General features: G+C 40.9%; 1 protein-coding gene across 2 annotated transcripts; it reads right to left on the bottom strand.

Moving 5' to 3' along the window:
• Window positions 1-2,120: 2,120 nt before the first annotated feature.
• Window positions 2,121-13,664, bottom strand: ISL1 (ISL LIM homeobox 1). 2 transcript variants are annotated; one of them, XM_039544977.1, is made up of 6 exons: window positions 13,367-13,664; window positions 12,395-12,584; window positions 9,347-9,606; window positions 6,841-7,127; window positions 5,254-5,421; window positions 2,121-3,076 (listed from the first exon to the last, which is right to left on the bottom strand). In XM_039544977.1, exons 1-6 carry the CDS (start codon window positions 13,392-13,394, stop codon window positions 2,960-2,962), a joined length of 1,050 nt encoding a protein of 349 aa, XP_039400911.1. In that variant the 5' UTR covers window positions 13,395-13,664; the 3' UTR covers window positions 2,121-2,959. The 2 variants fall into 2 exon arrangements, with proteins under 2 accessions (XP_039400911.1, XP_039400912.1); XM_039544978.1 differs by having other exon boundaries at window positions 6,841-7,124.
• Window positions 13,665-15,507: the final 1,843 nt, after the last annotated feature.

The following is a 15,507-nucleotide window of genomic DNA, read 5'->3' as shown; positions in this document are numbered from 1 at the left end:
ACATCGAAAGGTCAAATTGCCACCAATTCCAAGAAGCTGTGCAGTGGGGAACATGGTATTCTATATTCCAGAGCGAACTGGAATGGACTTTTGTACCCGTAGCTGGGAGACACATGGCTACTTAGAAATGTCAAATTCAGACATGAATCTTGTATAAATAACAGTTAAAAGAGAAAATCAAAACAAAGCCTTGTAATCCGGAACAATAAGAGACTTGCCATTTTTTCCTTGTCTATAAACTCCTAGGCCAGTACATTCTAACGCTCAGCAATATTATGACTAACCCTGATCACCGTGGCCCAATTTTGATTTCAGTGGGAGATTTTCTTGCTCAAGGAGGGGTGAACTGGAGCATTTGCCACAAATTAAACATATCACTCAACAAGCAAGTCCAGTGCAATGGTATTCCCCCAGCATTTGCAACGATAAATTATTTTGTTTCCTGTGTCCACATTAAGAGGGTGCAGCCCGGTTTGGCAGAAAGAGTGAAAGAAAAGCCCACAGTCTTGTCTTTAACCGCAGCTTATGCTCGGCAAGCGACGCTCTCCCTGGAACTGAGTACTAAATTCCCTCTTTTCAACAGTAGAACATGCATTGAACCAAATGACATAATGACATCCTCACCTCCCCCCCTCCCGAAAAGAATTTTACCAACCCTACGATCCTGTGTGAAAATACAAGTGTTACTCCTCACACGGTTTAAGGTAGATTTCATATTTATTTAAATATTTATCAAGTATTCAAAAATGTATTACACTTGAGCATACAAAATGAATCCAGTTTCTATCCTTATATTAGACTTTTAACTCCCCCCCCCCACTGTCGAAATGGTTTGTCTATAGCTTACCTAGCTCGGGGTGGGTGGGGATGATGGGCGGTGGAGGAGGGAGGCTAAGAGAGAATAAGATTATGTTAAGAAAACATGACGCTTTGGAGAAACGGTCATGCAACCCAACCTGTCTTTGTCAGACTCGAAATCTCTGTGTATCCCAGTTGTTAAGGATTTTTTTTAAGTGAGCCTTTGTCCTGTAATGGCTGTGAACACGAGGGAATACTTGAAAAGGAGCAAAAAAAAAACAAACCCCTTACCCTTTCCTGTGGTTTTCTTCCCCTCTTCCCTCCCCAAGAAATCCCCCCACGTTTCTAGCTTTCACCACCACCTTCCACCCTTCCCCCAAATTAAAAAAATTGAAGAAAAGGTGGAGAGGGGGGCGGGGAAAGGAAGTCGAAAGAAAATAAGAGAAACACCAATCGTGAGATTTCACAGCAACATCCCCTCAAATCTATTCCTCCTGCAGCATTTTTCAATCGTTTTGACAGCAGACACTGATAAATAATAGTCATACTTGACTTACTAAGCAAAATATGTCCCTTTTATCAGGAGCTTATACTTCAAATACAGGTCACTTCAGCAGTCTTAACGAGGCTTTGGTATACAGCACTTTCTTCTTATTTTTTTTAAATAATACAGCTCAGAAAAGCTGAGCTCTATTGGCTATGTCAGTTCTTTAGGTTTCTCAGCATTGTCTGGTTATGCCTAGAGTAGTATCACTTTTAAAGGGTAGGAGAGGAGGGGGGAGGGAAAGTTTGTAACGTTATCAATTGAACGCTAAGGCATCCAACTAGCCCTGATACAGTTGTCGAAATTGAAATTTACAAGCTGATCGTTAATACTTGCAATAAAATATCACACTCTGTATTTTCAATAATACCGACTTCGCATGCAATATTTTATTTCAGGTATTTAGCTGCGAACTTGTAAATATAGAAAAGAGGGAACTTTTATCAGTTTTATTTTTCTATATTCCAAACGCTTATTTAGTGAAATAGTCCTGAAGATATAATAATTCTACATATGGCGCTTTTATTTCACATAATATTTAAGAAAAAAAGACAAAATCACATAGAATTAGACATATAATTCAAAGACCACGGTACAACCTTTTTCTTCTTTTTTTCTTTTTTCTTTTACTTCAGCAAACAAAAACAAAAAATAGAGTCAAATGACATGAAAAGTGGCAAGTCTTCCGATAATAAATAATAAATTACTTTATAATTTTTGCAATGCAAGAGCAAACCAAAAAAAATTCTTTTTTCCTCTTTATTTCCAGAGAGAGAGAGAGAGAGAGAGAGAGAGAGAAACAGTCGTTTAAACCCATAACTATACACATCTTTGGGGGGGAAAGTTCTTGGACGGACACGATTCAAACACAATCCCGAGACGCTTTGTGGCAAAGTAGAGGTATACCTTGTTGCAATGCTTTATAAGTCGGTTTTTAAATAGGAATTCAAAAACCTATTTTTAAAGTCGCTTCAGACTTCTCCATAGAGGATGGATCTCAGCAAAACCAAAACCAAAACCCCAGCTACAGTACATGCTATAAGAGACCCAGGAAACAACCCCTTAAGAGTCAACTAAAAAAAACCATTGCAAACCAATGCAGCTCCTGCTTCCTGCAATGAATCTTTCAACCATGCGGGGCTGGATTGTCTTTTCCTGATGTTGTGAAACCTATTGGAGCTCCTTTTTGGCAAGGCAATGACCAATAAGAAACAGCACCATTTGGATTAGGATGGAGTACAGACAGTCTCTCTAGCTCGGTTTCTTTCTATGTTCAGTCAAATGAAAGGATGCTTCTTTTTTTCTGAGATCCATAAATACAAATCCTCTACGTTTCAAAAACGTCTTTTCGATGCTCCTGTGATCACTGGATATCATGTGTTTATTTACTCTTTTAAATTATTATTATTCTAGTAAGATCCCATGATTGTCTTCACAGTGTTGCTACCATTTCACCTTGTCATTTATAACAAGACTCCGTGCACTTCTGGAGCGTTCTTTGCTAGGTTCATTACAGGTTTATTAAATACTTTTAAGTTTCAGAGTCCCAACGTGATAACTTTCCCGCTCTCTTCAACAGGGGGAAATAATAATAAAAAAATCTGAATTAATTGTTCCTCATGCCTCAATAGGACTGGCTACCATGCTGTTAGGTGTATCTGGGAGCTGAGAGGACATTGATGCTACTTCACTTCCGGTGGAATTGGAACCTGGTCCTCCTTCTGAAAAATTAACCTGCCCAAAAGAAAATAAGGGGAGGGGAGGGGAGGTTACAAATGTAGTTATAGTTATCAATGAAAGGCAGGAGGAGAAGAAAAAGAAACACAAATACATAAGCAACATGCACTACAAAGGGCATCATCCAAATCCCAGTGAAAACAATGGGAGTTTTTCCATTGACTTGAATGACTTTTGAATCAGTCCCCAGAACAGTTCACTGAACAAAATTGATTTCTAAAACCAAAACCGGGGGACGGGGGAGAGAATGATGACAAAAACTGATATTAATTAGACCTGTTTTCTCAGGTCTTTCAGAAATCTTTGCATTCTAATTGTTTGGGAATTCCCAACAGTATGTTGCAGTCAATTATTTAAGAACTTTATGTGTTTTCTGACATGAAACTGCAAGGCTACTTCCCACTCCCCTTTGTGGTGCATAATACAATAAAAAATGGCACAAGGCTCTATGAGCATAATGTGTTTTCTTTTCAACAAGCCATCTTCTTCCCCAAGTGGGATGCGGACTCCATGGGTCCATATTAAATGAGAGTGAATTGGGTAAAAAGGGTAACCAAAGCCACTGTGCGTTGGAGATCAGATCTTAATCTAACAGTGTCCATAATATGGAGAGTTTAGCATTTCTAATACACCCACAATTCAGTTTGCTCCTTCTTGGTTAGAAGATTCTGTGACTAAGGCCCTGCCTACATAGCTGAAATTTGCACCAGCCACTTGAACAGTCACTACACCATGTCCATGCTACAAAATGCTCCTGAGGCATCCATTTTTCAATCTATATGCTCTATTTTTGGTCAAGCTGACATTAAAAATATAGGGCAAATTTTGCCTCCTGGTTACATCCCAAAATATTGAATTCTGTTGCTAGACCTAGTACCCACCAACAGCCAGTCTATCCCAAGGCTTAAAGATCTTCTGTTCCATTAACCCATAAAAAGTAAACCAGACAAAGCAGGTCACTGTTTTGTTTTGTTGTTGTTTCTTTTTTTCCCCTGCCTATCGGATGGCTTGGTTTAAGCATGGGGACTAGAAGATGCTCTAGAACCAAGATGATCTGTATCATAGCATCCACAGAACAGTCTGCTAATTTACAGGGCATTCCAAATGGACATAGCATTCCATTCATTCTTCAGCATCAGAATAAGAGAAAAAAACATCATAAAAATGAGTGGGTCACTAAAGGGAAAGATCTAGAAATATACATTGGTGCCTCAAACCTTTATTTCTATTTTCCAAGGGATCATTTTGAAAAGTTGCTTGACCAATCAAAAACCTCTATGGTAATATTTCATTATTATTTGTTATCACTGTGAATCACTGAAAAACCATACACAACGTACCTTATTATTTTAAAGATCTGGTTTAAACACACTTAGGCCAGGAAATTGAGTTAAGGTTGAACTTCTGTCCTTAATTCACCTTGTTGAGCCTAAGTATTGCAGATGATATGGTCCCATATGAGCTGCCAAATGACGTAGGCATAAGGAAGTGAGTTAAGAACAGAATTTATTCTTAAATTTCTGTCTTCTTGTTGGTTAAGCCAGTCCATTAATATTGTTTGGCTTTTGCATGTGACTATGTAATAACAATTCCCTTTATAAAATATAAGACATAATTTCAGATGGGGTAGATATAAATATCTGCCTAGTGGTGCATACTTAAAGAAAGATTTACACTTTCCCACCCTCCCTGTTTTAAGAATCTCATCGGTCTGGCTGACATATTCATATAGTTGAACTCAATTCAGTACTACATAGGCAAAATGAAAAAAATGTGGACCCAATGTTAGTAATTGCTGTTGTAAGTTGTAAGTTTACAAAGAGTAAAATGATGAATTGCTTATAGTTTTTAATGCTAGCCTCCGCCATAGATTTGCTTTAAAATTCTGTGACTATAATTATCTTAATTACTATTTCAGACCTTGTTTATGGGTCTGATCCAAAGCCCATTGAAATCAATAGGAGCCTTTTTACTGACTTCAAGTGGGCTTTGAATGGAGACATATAAAATCCATTTTATTCTAAGTACTGACATATTGCAATAATGCAAATGTCAGGAATGCATTTATAGTCTGGGGTTCATATCTCACAGCACAGATACACCAAGTTTAGAGAATACCCAATATTCTGCCCCGTGTATACATTAGCATATTCAATCTGGGAACTAACACTTACTAGCTGCTGAAAAGCAGGTTGATCTATGTCACTCTGCAATGCGAAGTCACTCAGTACTTTCCAAGGAGGCTGGTAACTCTGCACTTCCACTGGGTTAGCCTGTAAACCCCCATCATGTCTCTCAGGACTAGCAGCCACCATAGGAGTTCCTGTCATCCCTTGAATATTCTGTAAACAACCGACCAAAAGATGTTAATGAGCTTTGTTAACTTTATTGTATATAAGCGCTGAGTCAATAAACTGCTATTCTATCTTATCTATACAGTCGCCTGTATTTACATAGTTAATCTGCTGTGAATGTCTTACTCTATTCTACTATGGGTCAGCCTATTTCTGCATTTATCACACTGGAAGCTTACTTTCTTTCTCCTTAATCCTTGTATTTCTTCATGCCCGGTTGCCTAAAAGGTTATTAACTACTTACACCAAATACCACTGCCTGGCGATGCATACATGGCAAGGAACCAGAAAGGGTTAACCACCCTGGGTTTATATTTTGCATCCATGCTGGCTTTCTCTGTGACCTTAACTGGATCGCATAACCTCTACGCTACCAACCTCGGGTGCCTGAGTAGCTTTAGAAAAACCTTTGTGTATTCTAAATGCTACGGCTCTTATGTACAAAATGACTCGGAGTCTTGAGGAACAGTGTGCTAACATTGTGTTTTATTGCATGCTAATACGGCAAAATGAATCTCCTTAAATTCCATTTAACTAGGCAGCCTTATGAATTCATAGTCTTTTTCAGGTCAGTCAATATACTGAATATAGAGGGAATAAGTAGCTGCTTGTGTCTTTCACCAACAGAAGTTGGTCCAATAAAAGATATTACCTCACCCACCTTGTCGCTTCTTAAAAGGCTCAAGGGGGGGGGAGAGGGGGGGAAAGGTTGCAAAATGGAGCAAGGCAACTTGTTTTGCTAAATCCTGCAATTTAAACGCGAGACAGCTTGTTTGCATCATATGTGCATATGCACACGTATGTAACGCTGAAATTACTGTGACTAGGATGACAAATCAAAATCTTTCCTTTGCATTTGTCTTTTCCTACATTGGGTGCAGTTGCTCACCTATACGAATATGCACGTTATAATATAGAAAATGCTAAGAAAATGCATCGGATTTGTGTTTTTGACTCCCCCATTGAAGAGGGGGAATGCGTCTTTTCCCGTTGAGTCCATCGCATTTGCAAAATAAATATTACAAAATGCTCGGCTTAATTACATCCCCTAAACTCTTCGGGTCACAACTCACATTTACTCTAATGCACACTGAATCCTTCGCCCCACCAAAAGGCGTGTCCGCTTGAGCAGGCGGTGTAATCCTCTCGCTATGGTCTATTTTAATTGCACTGACAACAGAATACGTGAATAATATTTACAGTAATCTGAAGGCAAACCAACTTGTACCACAGCTGTACTTCTTAAAAATGGAGCTCTCACATAATCAGCGGCATTTATCTGCCCAGACAAAACCCAGCCCCAAAGAAGGCTGGTCAGAGATGGTCTCGGTACAATTTCAAGATCAAAGGATCATTTCCACTTCAGGAAGGAACGTTCCATTAGGATCACAGGCTGCAGCCACTTACAGTTTTGTCATTGGGCTGCTGTTGCTGAAGCTGCTTCATCATGATGCTCCTTTTTTTGTCCTTGCATCGCTTGTTTTGAAACCAGACCCTGATGACCCTCGGGCTGAGGCCAGTCATTTCCACCAGTTGCTCCTTCATAAGCGCGTCGGGTCTGGGGTTGGCAGCGTAGCAGGTCCTCAAGGTGTGAAGCTGTTTCTCATTAAGCACAGTCCGGACTCGGGTGGTCTTCTCGGGCTGCTTGTGGACGTGGGGTCGAAGAGCGGGCTGTCTGGCAGAGATAGGTTCTGCTGCAAAGGAAGGGGGGAGGAACGAACAGGATCCCCATAAGTAAGAGGCAGAGAATCTACAGAGAGTCTGGCGTTCTGGGGTAGATCCTTACTGAAAAGGCCATTGGCATTCAGCTGAGGTCTTGTCCTTATCTCTCCCCTACCAGCTGATGGAATCACACCACAATTGGCATTTTTTACTGTACAAATGATTGGGGTGGGAGGACAACAAACAAACAGAAGATCAACCCTGTATTATCTTTGACAGACAAGCAATATTCTACTTAATAATAGTCAAGGGGTGGGGGGAAGTATTTATTTATGGAGAAACCACAAAAGTAGATAGTTAGCTTAAAAGTTTTAAACGGGAGCACTTTGCATAATTTGTGTGCCTGCCTGTTGTATGTAGACTCTATCACAACATGGCCTGAGACCTCGAGCACAATTACATGCACCGGCTACCAACAGTTTTACACTACTGCTCCAAAACAAAGCAAACGTATCCATTGTAGAAAACCTTGTATGTGAAAGGCACATCCCGAGAGAAGGGGCTGTTTGTGAAAGTGGAGGTTCAAGGTGAAGTTATGTCACCGTGTCCCTTAAAAATCTAAAGATATTGCAAAATCATAAAAGGGGAAGGGAAAGCATGGCGGTTGATTATTTTCATGGAAACCGTCGGGACATGCAACCAAATGGACATTGTCAATCGAAAGTTAGAAATACATCTTTTTACTGATAGTGCATAGATTCTTTTTTTTCCTTCAGAAATTAAATTTACTAGAATACCCTAAATGTCACTTGGCCAAAAATAAAGGGTAAACATTACTAAAATGCTTGGCCAAGGAGTGTTCAATTTTGTCCTGTAAAATCGGGTTTCTATTTCTCCATGGACACAACAAAACAGCAAAGACATTCGATGAAGATCGAACTGGTAATTTTGTAACTGCAGACACAATATTCCTTATAAGACATGCACAAATATGCTTGAAGGGATATGCATAATCTGTCCGAAATTCTGGAATGATTGGCTATATGTTTCTCTGCTATATATACATAGGTCACTTGAAAACTGTTCAGAAGAGGCAGCTGTGCCCCTATAAACGTGGCTAGGTTTGTAAATATCCCTTAGCGTTAGTTACCTGAATAGCAGTTCTCCATTCCAATCTTGTGTTGTTTATTTGTCCGTGAAAGCTGTTCCCCTTCCTAAAGCTCAGTTTCTATAAATATCTACTGCACAGGTCGAAAACTAAAAGTGTAAGTAAACCTCTATGTTGGGTCGAGTCTAAAGTTGCAACGCAGAGTTTAAGATGAAATTCTCATCAAATCACATAAAACGTTTCAAGAAGGCAGAATCACTTTAAAAGGCAATTAGTGAAGATTAGCTTGTTGACAGTTTTAAATTACAGCCTAAGTGCTCGCCTGTAGTTATTAAGTCTATCCCTTTTCGGACCCCCTTTCTACCAATGTTTTAAAACAATCTGTTCCAAATGTTTTGGGGTTTTTTGGGGGGGAGGGGAGGGTAAATGGAAAGGTATTTGTGATTTAATATAGAAGTACTAGATACACATTAGATTATCTATCTAGCTATCTAACTAACCACTTTCAAAAGAGGAAATTTATGCCCCAAAGAGTCCACTGGTTCTCCCAGGGCTCTCATTAGAAAAATGCACATACAATACCTTAGGTATGTACTTCCAGCGAACCACTAGATTTCAAAGGTTTTAAAACTGGCTTATATCTGTGTGTACACAAGTATTTATATAAACACGAGATTATATACACCTATAATGTATTAGTGTGTTTATATAAATACATACACACATATAATGTTTTAGAGATAGATATAAAATGATATGCTTTCGGATATATACATGGGTGTACATAGATATAGACAGGTGTGTGTATACCTGTGCTGTTGTCATATGTGCCGTTACTTTGTCATCTATATGTGCATGTTATGAGTGTGGTTATAGCATTTCTATAGGCAGGCTCATCCATAAAGAGATCTACACAGCACACACGTGTTCTATAGAACACGCCAGACGCATGCATGCACATATATGGCTACAGGGCTGTACGGTACACACACACACACAGAGGCAGAGGAATGAAGGAAGGGCTGGAACAAAGCCCTGGCCGCTCTCGCTGCAGAGCCGATAGATGCACAGAGTGGCTGTGGCCTGCAGTCGCAGCAGCTCCCCCCCTCTCTCTCTCCCTCTCTCTGTGGACTGGAGGAGTACCTGCCATCTGCAGCGGTCTGGCGGGATGAAGGGGGCTGAGCGGGTCCCCTGCTCCCAGGCTGGCCCTCTCCACCACGTCGTGGTCGGCTCGGCAGAAGAGGCCGTCCTCCCGCAGCGCGAACTCGTCCCCTGGGATGAGCTGGCGGCTGCAGGCCACGCAGCGGAAACACTCGATGTGATACACCTTGGAGCGGGCGCGCATCACGAAGTCGTTCTTGCTGAAGCCGATGCTGCACTTGGCGCACTTGATGCCGTATAACCTGAGCAGGGCCCGGCCCAGAGACAAGAAGGAGAAAAGAGGTTTCACCCCCAGTCGTGTGCAGCCCCCCGGCCCTGCTCCACTCGCCACACGCCGCCCGCTAGTTAAACAAGCCTTTACAGCACAGGAGCTGGAAGGGGGAAAGGAATAAAACGGATTCAGTTACCGCCAATGCCCAGATCTCGCCGCTGTAAAAGGCAGCAGAGCTCAGACGACCCCCCCCCCACTCAAGCACCACTGGGGGGGGGGAACAAACACAAAACCTCAGGAAGGATTTTCCTAACCCCTCTCCTGCCCCACAGCCTGAGCCGCCCAGCAAAGGGGTGGCGGGGGGGAGGGGGCACCGGGCGCTCTCACACTGGGTTCAGGGCACGTTGGCTGCCCCCACGCTGCTCCAGAGCTGTAGCAACCCGCTCGTGTATAATATGTAAAATAAAGGCTGGCTCCGATGACAGAGAGTGACACCCATTGCACAAACACAAACCTATTAGCTTTTTTTTTTTTTTTTGAATGAAACCTTCAGGAGTTTTGCCGCCTCCTGCACACGAGGGTTTCCAGTAGCTAGAGTTCTACTTTTCCCTTCTCAGGACACCGAAGGAGGAACTTTTCTAGGCACTACAGGTCTCAAGATCTCTCTACCTTCCGCCTTCTTTCTGTCGCATAACTTTTCTATTAAAGTGCGTTTTAAATGCCGCCGCGTTCCAGCCTTTCTGCTAATTCAATCTTTCCACTCTCCCCACCAGCACCACCTTAAGCTGAACGCTAAAGCCTTCAAACACAAACGAAAGGAAAACTTCCTTACTGATATTTCAACAGAGCAAATAATTCGCCTCTTTGTTTTATACATCTTTAATAGCTACTGTGTTGTAGCTTGAGTCCTCTTCGATACGGAAAGAGGGGGACATTTCAGGTAGCAGTATCTATCTACATAGACAGAGATATATGTCTATTAGCTGTAGTTCTGAGTCAGATTTCACAGCTCCGCGGTGTATCGGCTCAAACTGAATATTATTTAGCTAACCTCTTTGATTAACAAGGCAAGTTAGTATAATTCTAAAAATATATGCACACATACGTATATACGTGTTCACACACTCCTAAATAGTTTACAATATGTATACACACAGATACTCTTCTAAATACCCTCTATAATGCACACAATCTCTGTTGTGTGTACGTCTACACACACACACATTTACACCTTATTTGTGTGTGCATGTATAGCAGAGTGTGTGTCACACACAATGTATTCAATTTCTACTCAGATCTAAAATTTCTGAATTATAAGATCTCATGAAAAATAATGAAAGAACTGCTCGATCTCCAAATATTATAGCTTAATAGGCACAGGAGTTATTTTTGCGCATATGCTTGACAATTTTATATTTGCTCAGAGTCTAATTCAAGGTCGCCAAGCACAGACTGTACACTTCTTTATTTTAAATAATTTGAACAAAATAAATTTGTTTTGCAGAAACTTTTCAAAGTTGCAATTATTTGCTCATTTCCCCTAATCAATGAAATTCACACAGGAACGAAACGACCAGATCACACTCCTAAACATTTTCTCTCTTTTGAAACTGGGAAAGAGTCAAAGAAGAATGTTAAAAAATAAATAAAATAAAGTAAAATAAAAACACCGCTCCCAGATATGTTTAAAAGTAAAGCTAAGAACGGAGTGGATTGTTCTCAACATTGCAAAACTTGGAGGATAATTTCACAACGAGGCTTTAAGGACCCAACTATTTATGATATATGCATTGGAGGAACTCAAGTGGTTTGTTCTAATTCGGAATTAAAATGAATCTACAAAGGTATCTGTAATGGGTGATATTTATTCCTGAAATTTTCTGTAACGATGTTTTGGCCATACAGCATAGGTAATATACAAAGTTCTGCTATACACAAACCTAGCAGATGACACCAAAGGCTAGCAATAGATAAACATGACCCAAGAGCGCAAATAATAAACACCCCCAAAGTTCTGCTTTGGTTTCGCTATAGTGTTAGGATTGGCAACTCTCACATTTTATCAGTTACCAGATTTTAATGTGAGGAAGGAAGCAGTTCCATTATCTAAATATACCCAATTGTTCGCGAACAGATGATGGGCAATTTGATCTGCTCTGTCTAATTCATCAGCACAGATAAGATAAGAAAGAAAAGGCAGTCAGATATCACCAAGGGGTTAATATTTAAAAAGATTACTTGCCAGTTATTTTAGCAAAGAAACATTGTAGTCTATCTTTTAACCTTACAATAAAAGGATCTTCCTTCAGAACAGAATTGTAAACTTCAACTTCTTTTTTTTAAATAGGCCCTGCTGTAAATTGGTTTATTTGTCCGTTCATTTTTTTTTACTGCATACATGTTTGAAGTGTCTTAATTCTGTATATGCTTTTGCCTTCCTGTAACTCATACAACAAACACACAGAGATGCAGGTATGTGTTTAAAAGCGATCAGCTCTGTGCCTGAATAGCTATACTATTTAAATATATATTTAGATGCTATCCTGCTTTGTTAGGACCACAGCACACATTGCAGGAAATTGTGCTTTACCAGGAGACGTCCTTACAAACCCTAGTTATTCCTGACTTCGAGTGTTTTTTATATTTTTCATTTTAATTTATGGAATAAACTTGACTAGAACTTTTCTCCTTGTACCTTTGGAGAACTAACTTTTTTTTTTTTACCAAAAAACAAAACAAAACAAAAAAGCCCTCTCCCTCAGTCTGTCTCTATATACAGTAAAATCTAACCAAATAATCAAACAGCGTAAATGGCGTACCTGATATAATCTCTTTTACAGTAGGTTTTGCCATCCCTAACAAAGCACGTACAGGTCTCGTCCAAATACTGATTACACTCTGCACACTTCAAACACGCCGCATGCCATTCCAAATCCGGAGAAACCCTCAGAATATACTGATCGTGAATTTGATTGCCGCAACCAACACATAGGGAAATCAGACGTTTTTCTGAAATGAAAATAAATACATGATTGACTAACCGTTTACTCTCCTACAGAGATAAACACACTTTTAGTGTCGATCCCTTATAGGGCATACTCTGGAAGGTTTAGATTTTTTTTTAAAAAAAGCATTGCACTTTTGGATGGTAATTGAAGTGTGCCATCAAAACCTTGCCTCATTTAGAAAGGAGGCGGGGAACGTATGTTAAAATGCAGATGTGAACAGCCTTCGGTGTGAAGCTTCTAATTTTGCAAGCCTTGCACACAACCCAAACTCCCTCGTTTTGCATTTTTCTTCGCTCCAGGGGAAATCATTTTATATATAAATTAAAAAGGGTTTGGCTGGAAGCGTTGGGAACTGAACGCGTGGATGTTTAAACCCCTCTCCCGTATAACACAGGGCTCGATATTGTGAGCAAGCTTAGACAGCATTCCAGTTGTCACTTGCTCTCCTTCGCACGCCTAATGCTAATTCGCCTAAATGGGCTAGGTGCTGTGTATTCAGGCAGACCCACTGGAGTCTAACGCGAAGGTAGCTAAATCTCCGGGGCAGAGGTACCATTAAAATCCTGCCTGCGCCCCAAACTTTAAAGGCGCCCAGGACCCAAGGCTATGGAAATACAAGGATAAGAGGTTAAAACACAGCAAGCATGCAGGCATGGCAACAAAGGCACCTTCTCTACCATTCCAGGGAAGTTCAGATGAGCAGCTCATAGCAGCTCCCTGCCTGACACGGTCACAACAGACAGCACATTGATTCCAACAACGGTAAAAAAAAATCCTCCTTACTTTTTGGTGGGTCTCCCATGTCTCCCATATCTGTAAGAGGGGGTATTGTCCACAGTGGAATGGTGGTGTGCGCTTTCGTGTTAAGACCCCAAAGTAGGTTTTAAAGCGGTTGCTAAAAAGAAAAGCAGAGCGTGAGATCTGGGCAGCAGCCGGACTGCAGAGGCGCTGCTGGCCGGGCGGCACTGCCCTCTCTCGCGCTGCCGGGCAGTCCAGTTTTGCCCGTGTGCTGGGACTGGAAGAGGCGCTGCGGAGCCGGACTCAGCGCTGATCGGGCACTAGTCTCTTCCTTATCTCTTACTCAAACTTCTCTGCTCCAACTCGGCTAGATCTCCATTGGCCTGACGTAACGCGCGGGGACGTCAAGCCTGGCCCGCGCCGATTGGTGGAAGGCAGCGCAGAGCAGCTGTTCTGATTATCATATTTCAGTCGCTGTAGCCTTGCAACGCTGCTGCAGCGGCTCGGGGGTAACTTTCCCACTCCTCATTTGTGTTCCCCTTTAGACTTTATTCTGGCCACTCGTCCTCGGGTCTCCTTCCGAGCGCCCCTGGTACCCTTCACTTTACAGTACTGTCTTTGCTCCATTTCTTGCTGCGCTTGTCAGATCCCCCTCCCCACTGAACTTTTTTTTTGTTTTGGGGGGGGGGGGAGATTCTGGCTATTTACATTTCGCTATTTATAATTCCATATTTGGGGGGCGGGGTGGCTTCAGCTATCTCCTTCCTTGGTATCTGTCTTTGCCAGGCAGCAGAATTTGCCCCAGTTAGATGAGGGGCTCACCTACTTTTGTCAGGGGATAAAAAGAAATACTCGCTGTATGAAGCCAAATATACAAGGTTCAACTGTCGTTTCCATTCTCCTTTTCCCCCTTGCAACTGTGAATAACTGCTTTATAGATTTCTGCTAAACACGAGATCGAAGAAGATGATACAAATATTTACCTTAAACTGTCCCTCAAAATCTCTCCTTTCTATTTTTCCCCCTTTTCAAACCCTTTTTGCGTCTCCTTTAGTTTAAGCCGAAGTTTAGGTCTATCCACTTTCATCGGTTCGACAATAATGGATATACACGTACAGTAAAGCGCAGAGAGTCTCTTTTCGTGGCAAACGTACTAATTTATGCCCCCCACGTAATTCTACCCCCTTTTTACTATGTTTTGTCTGGATTTACAGCAGTGAAAATGCTGGAGGTAACATAAGTCTTTAAATGTACCTCTTCTTTGAGAAATGTGGAGCATTTCATTAAGTTACTCAAGGGAACTAAAATATAAGAAATATTGTGTAGCTGGTCCCCAATAATATTGTTTGTGTTTTTTTCAGTTATGCACATCGGTACACAGGCACTCCTAAAACTAAAGTCCTTGTAACTTTAGGGCCATGGAACCTTCCACAACCAATTTCAGTGACCGCTTAAGGGGCTGCTGGCTTAATAATTTGACTCTCAATTATTTAAAGCTTTCAAATCTAGTAAAACACATGCATATTTTTAAAGTTTAAGGCACCCGTTTCTTTATATCTTTGCAAAATTCAGGCTTTGATCATACTATGACCTGAACCTCTCTTAGTTGTTAAATATGTGAAGCTGTATCCTCCTCAGACCGTTATAACTCCACTATGCAAAATGAAACAATACCTTACACAATTCTTTTAGGGTTTGTTTGGAACCCGCTTCTGTCTCGTTCTGTATGGGTTCTTATACCGCCGTCATCACCTTATTATCTAAGCGCCTTCCAGCTGGAGGCTTCTAAACAATGTTTATCAGCTAAATGTTTTCTTTTTTCCCCCCAGCGTCCCTTTCTTTTAAAGGAAACTGACACGGCAAGAGTTTGGATAAAAGAAAAAAACAACAGTCCAGCTAGACTATATATACACACATGGAAATTGTGTTGCGATGGAATGGTCAAAAAGTTATTAAATTTAAATGTGATGATTATTATGCTACTACTAAGCAAATGACCTCGTAGGAATCCTAGTTTAGGCTGAAAGATGTTTTCATTTGCAATGTGGAGGGTGTATTGTAATCTACTAGAAAGGGAATCGAAGGTTCCTGTAAAGATACTAAGATGACCGTCTTAGTAGGAGTTCAAGATGTCAGAAGACAAAGATGTTGTAAATACACACACCTCACATATTTAACATTTAAAT

Source organism: Mauremys reevesii, linkage group 6, assembly GCF_016161935.1.
Source record: "Mauremys reevesii isolate NIE-2019 linkage group 6, ASM1616193v1, whole genome shotgun sequence".
NCBI classification, from domain to species: Eukaryota; Metazoa; Chordata; order Testudines; family Geoemydidae; genus Mauremys; species Mauremys reevesii.
This window is presented reverse-complemented; position numbering and strand designations above follow the sequence as displayed.

Coding starts and splice junctions, on each gene's coding strand:
- ISL1 (XM_039544977.1), bottom strand. CDS start 13,394: ATGGGAGACATGGGAGACCCACCAAAAA. Junction 12,585..13,366: donor CATGGGAGACCCACCAAAAA/GTAAGGAGGATT, acceptor TTTTCATTTCAG/AAAAACGTCTGATTTCCCTA. Junction 5,422..6,840: donor AGCAGCCCAATGACAAAACT/GTAAGTGGCTGC, acceptor GGTTGTTTACAG/AATATTCAAGGGATGACAGG.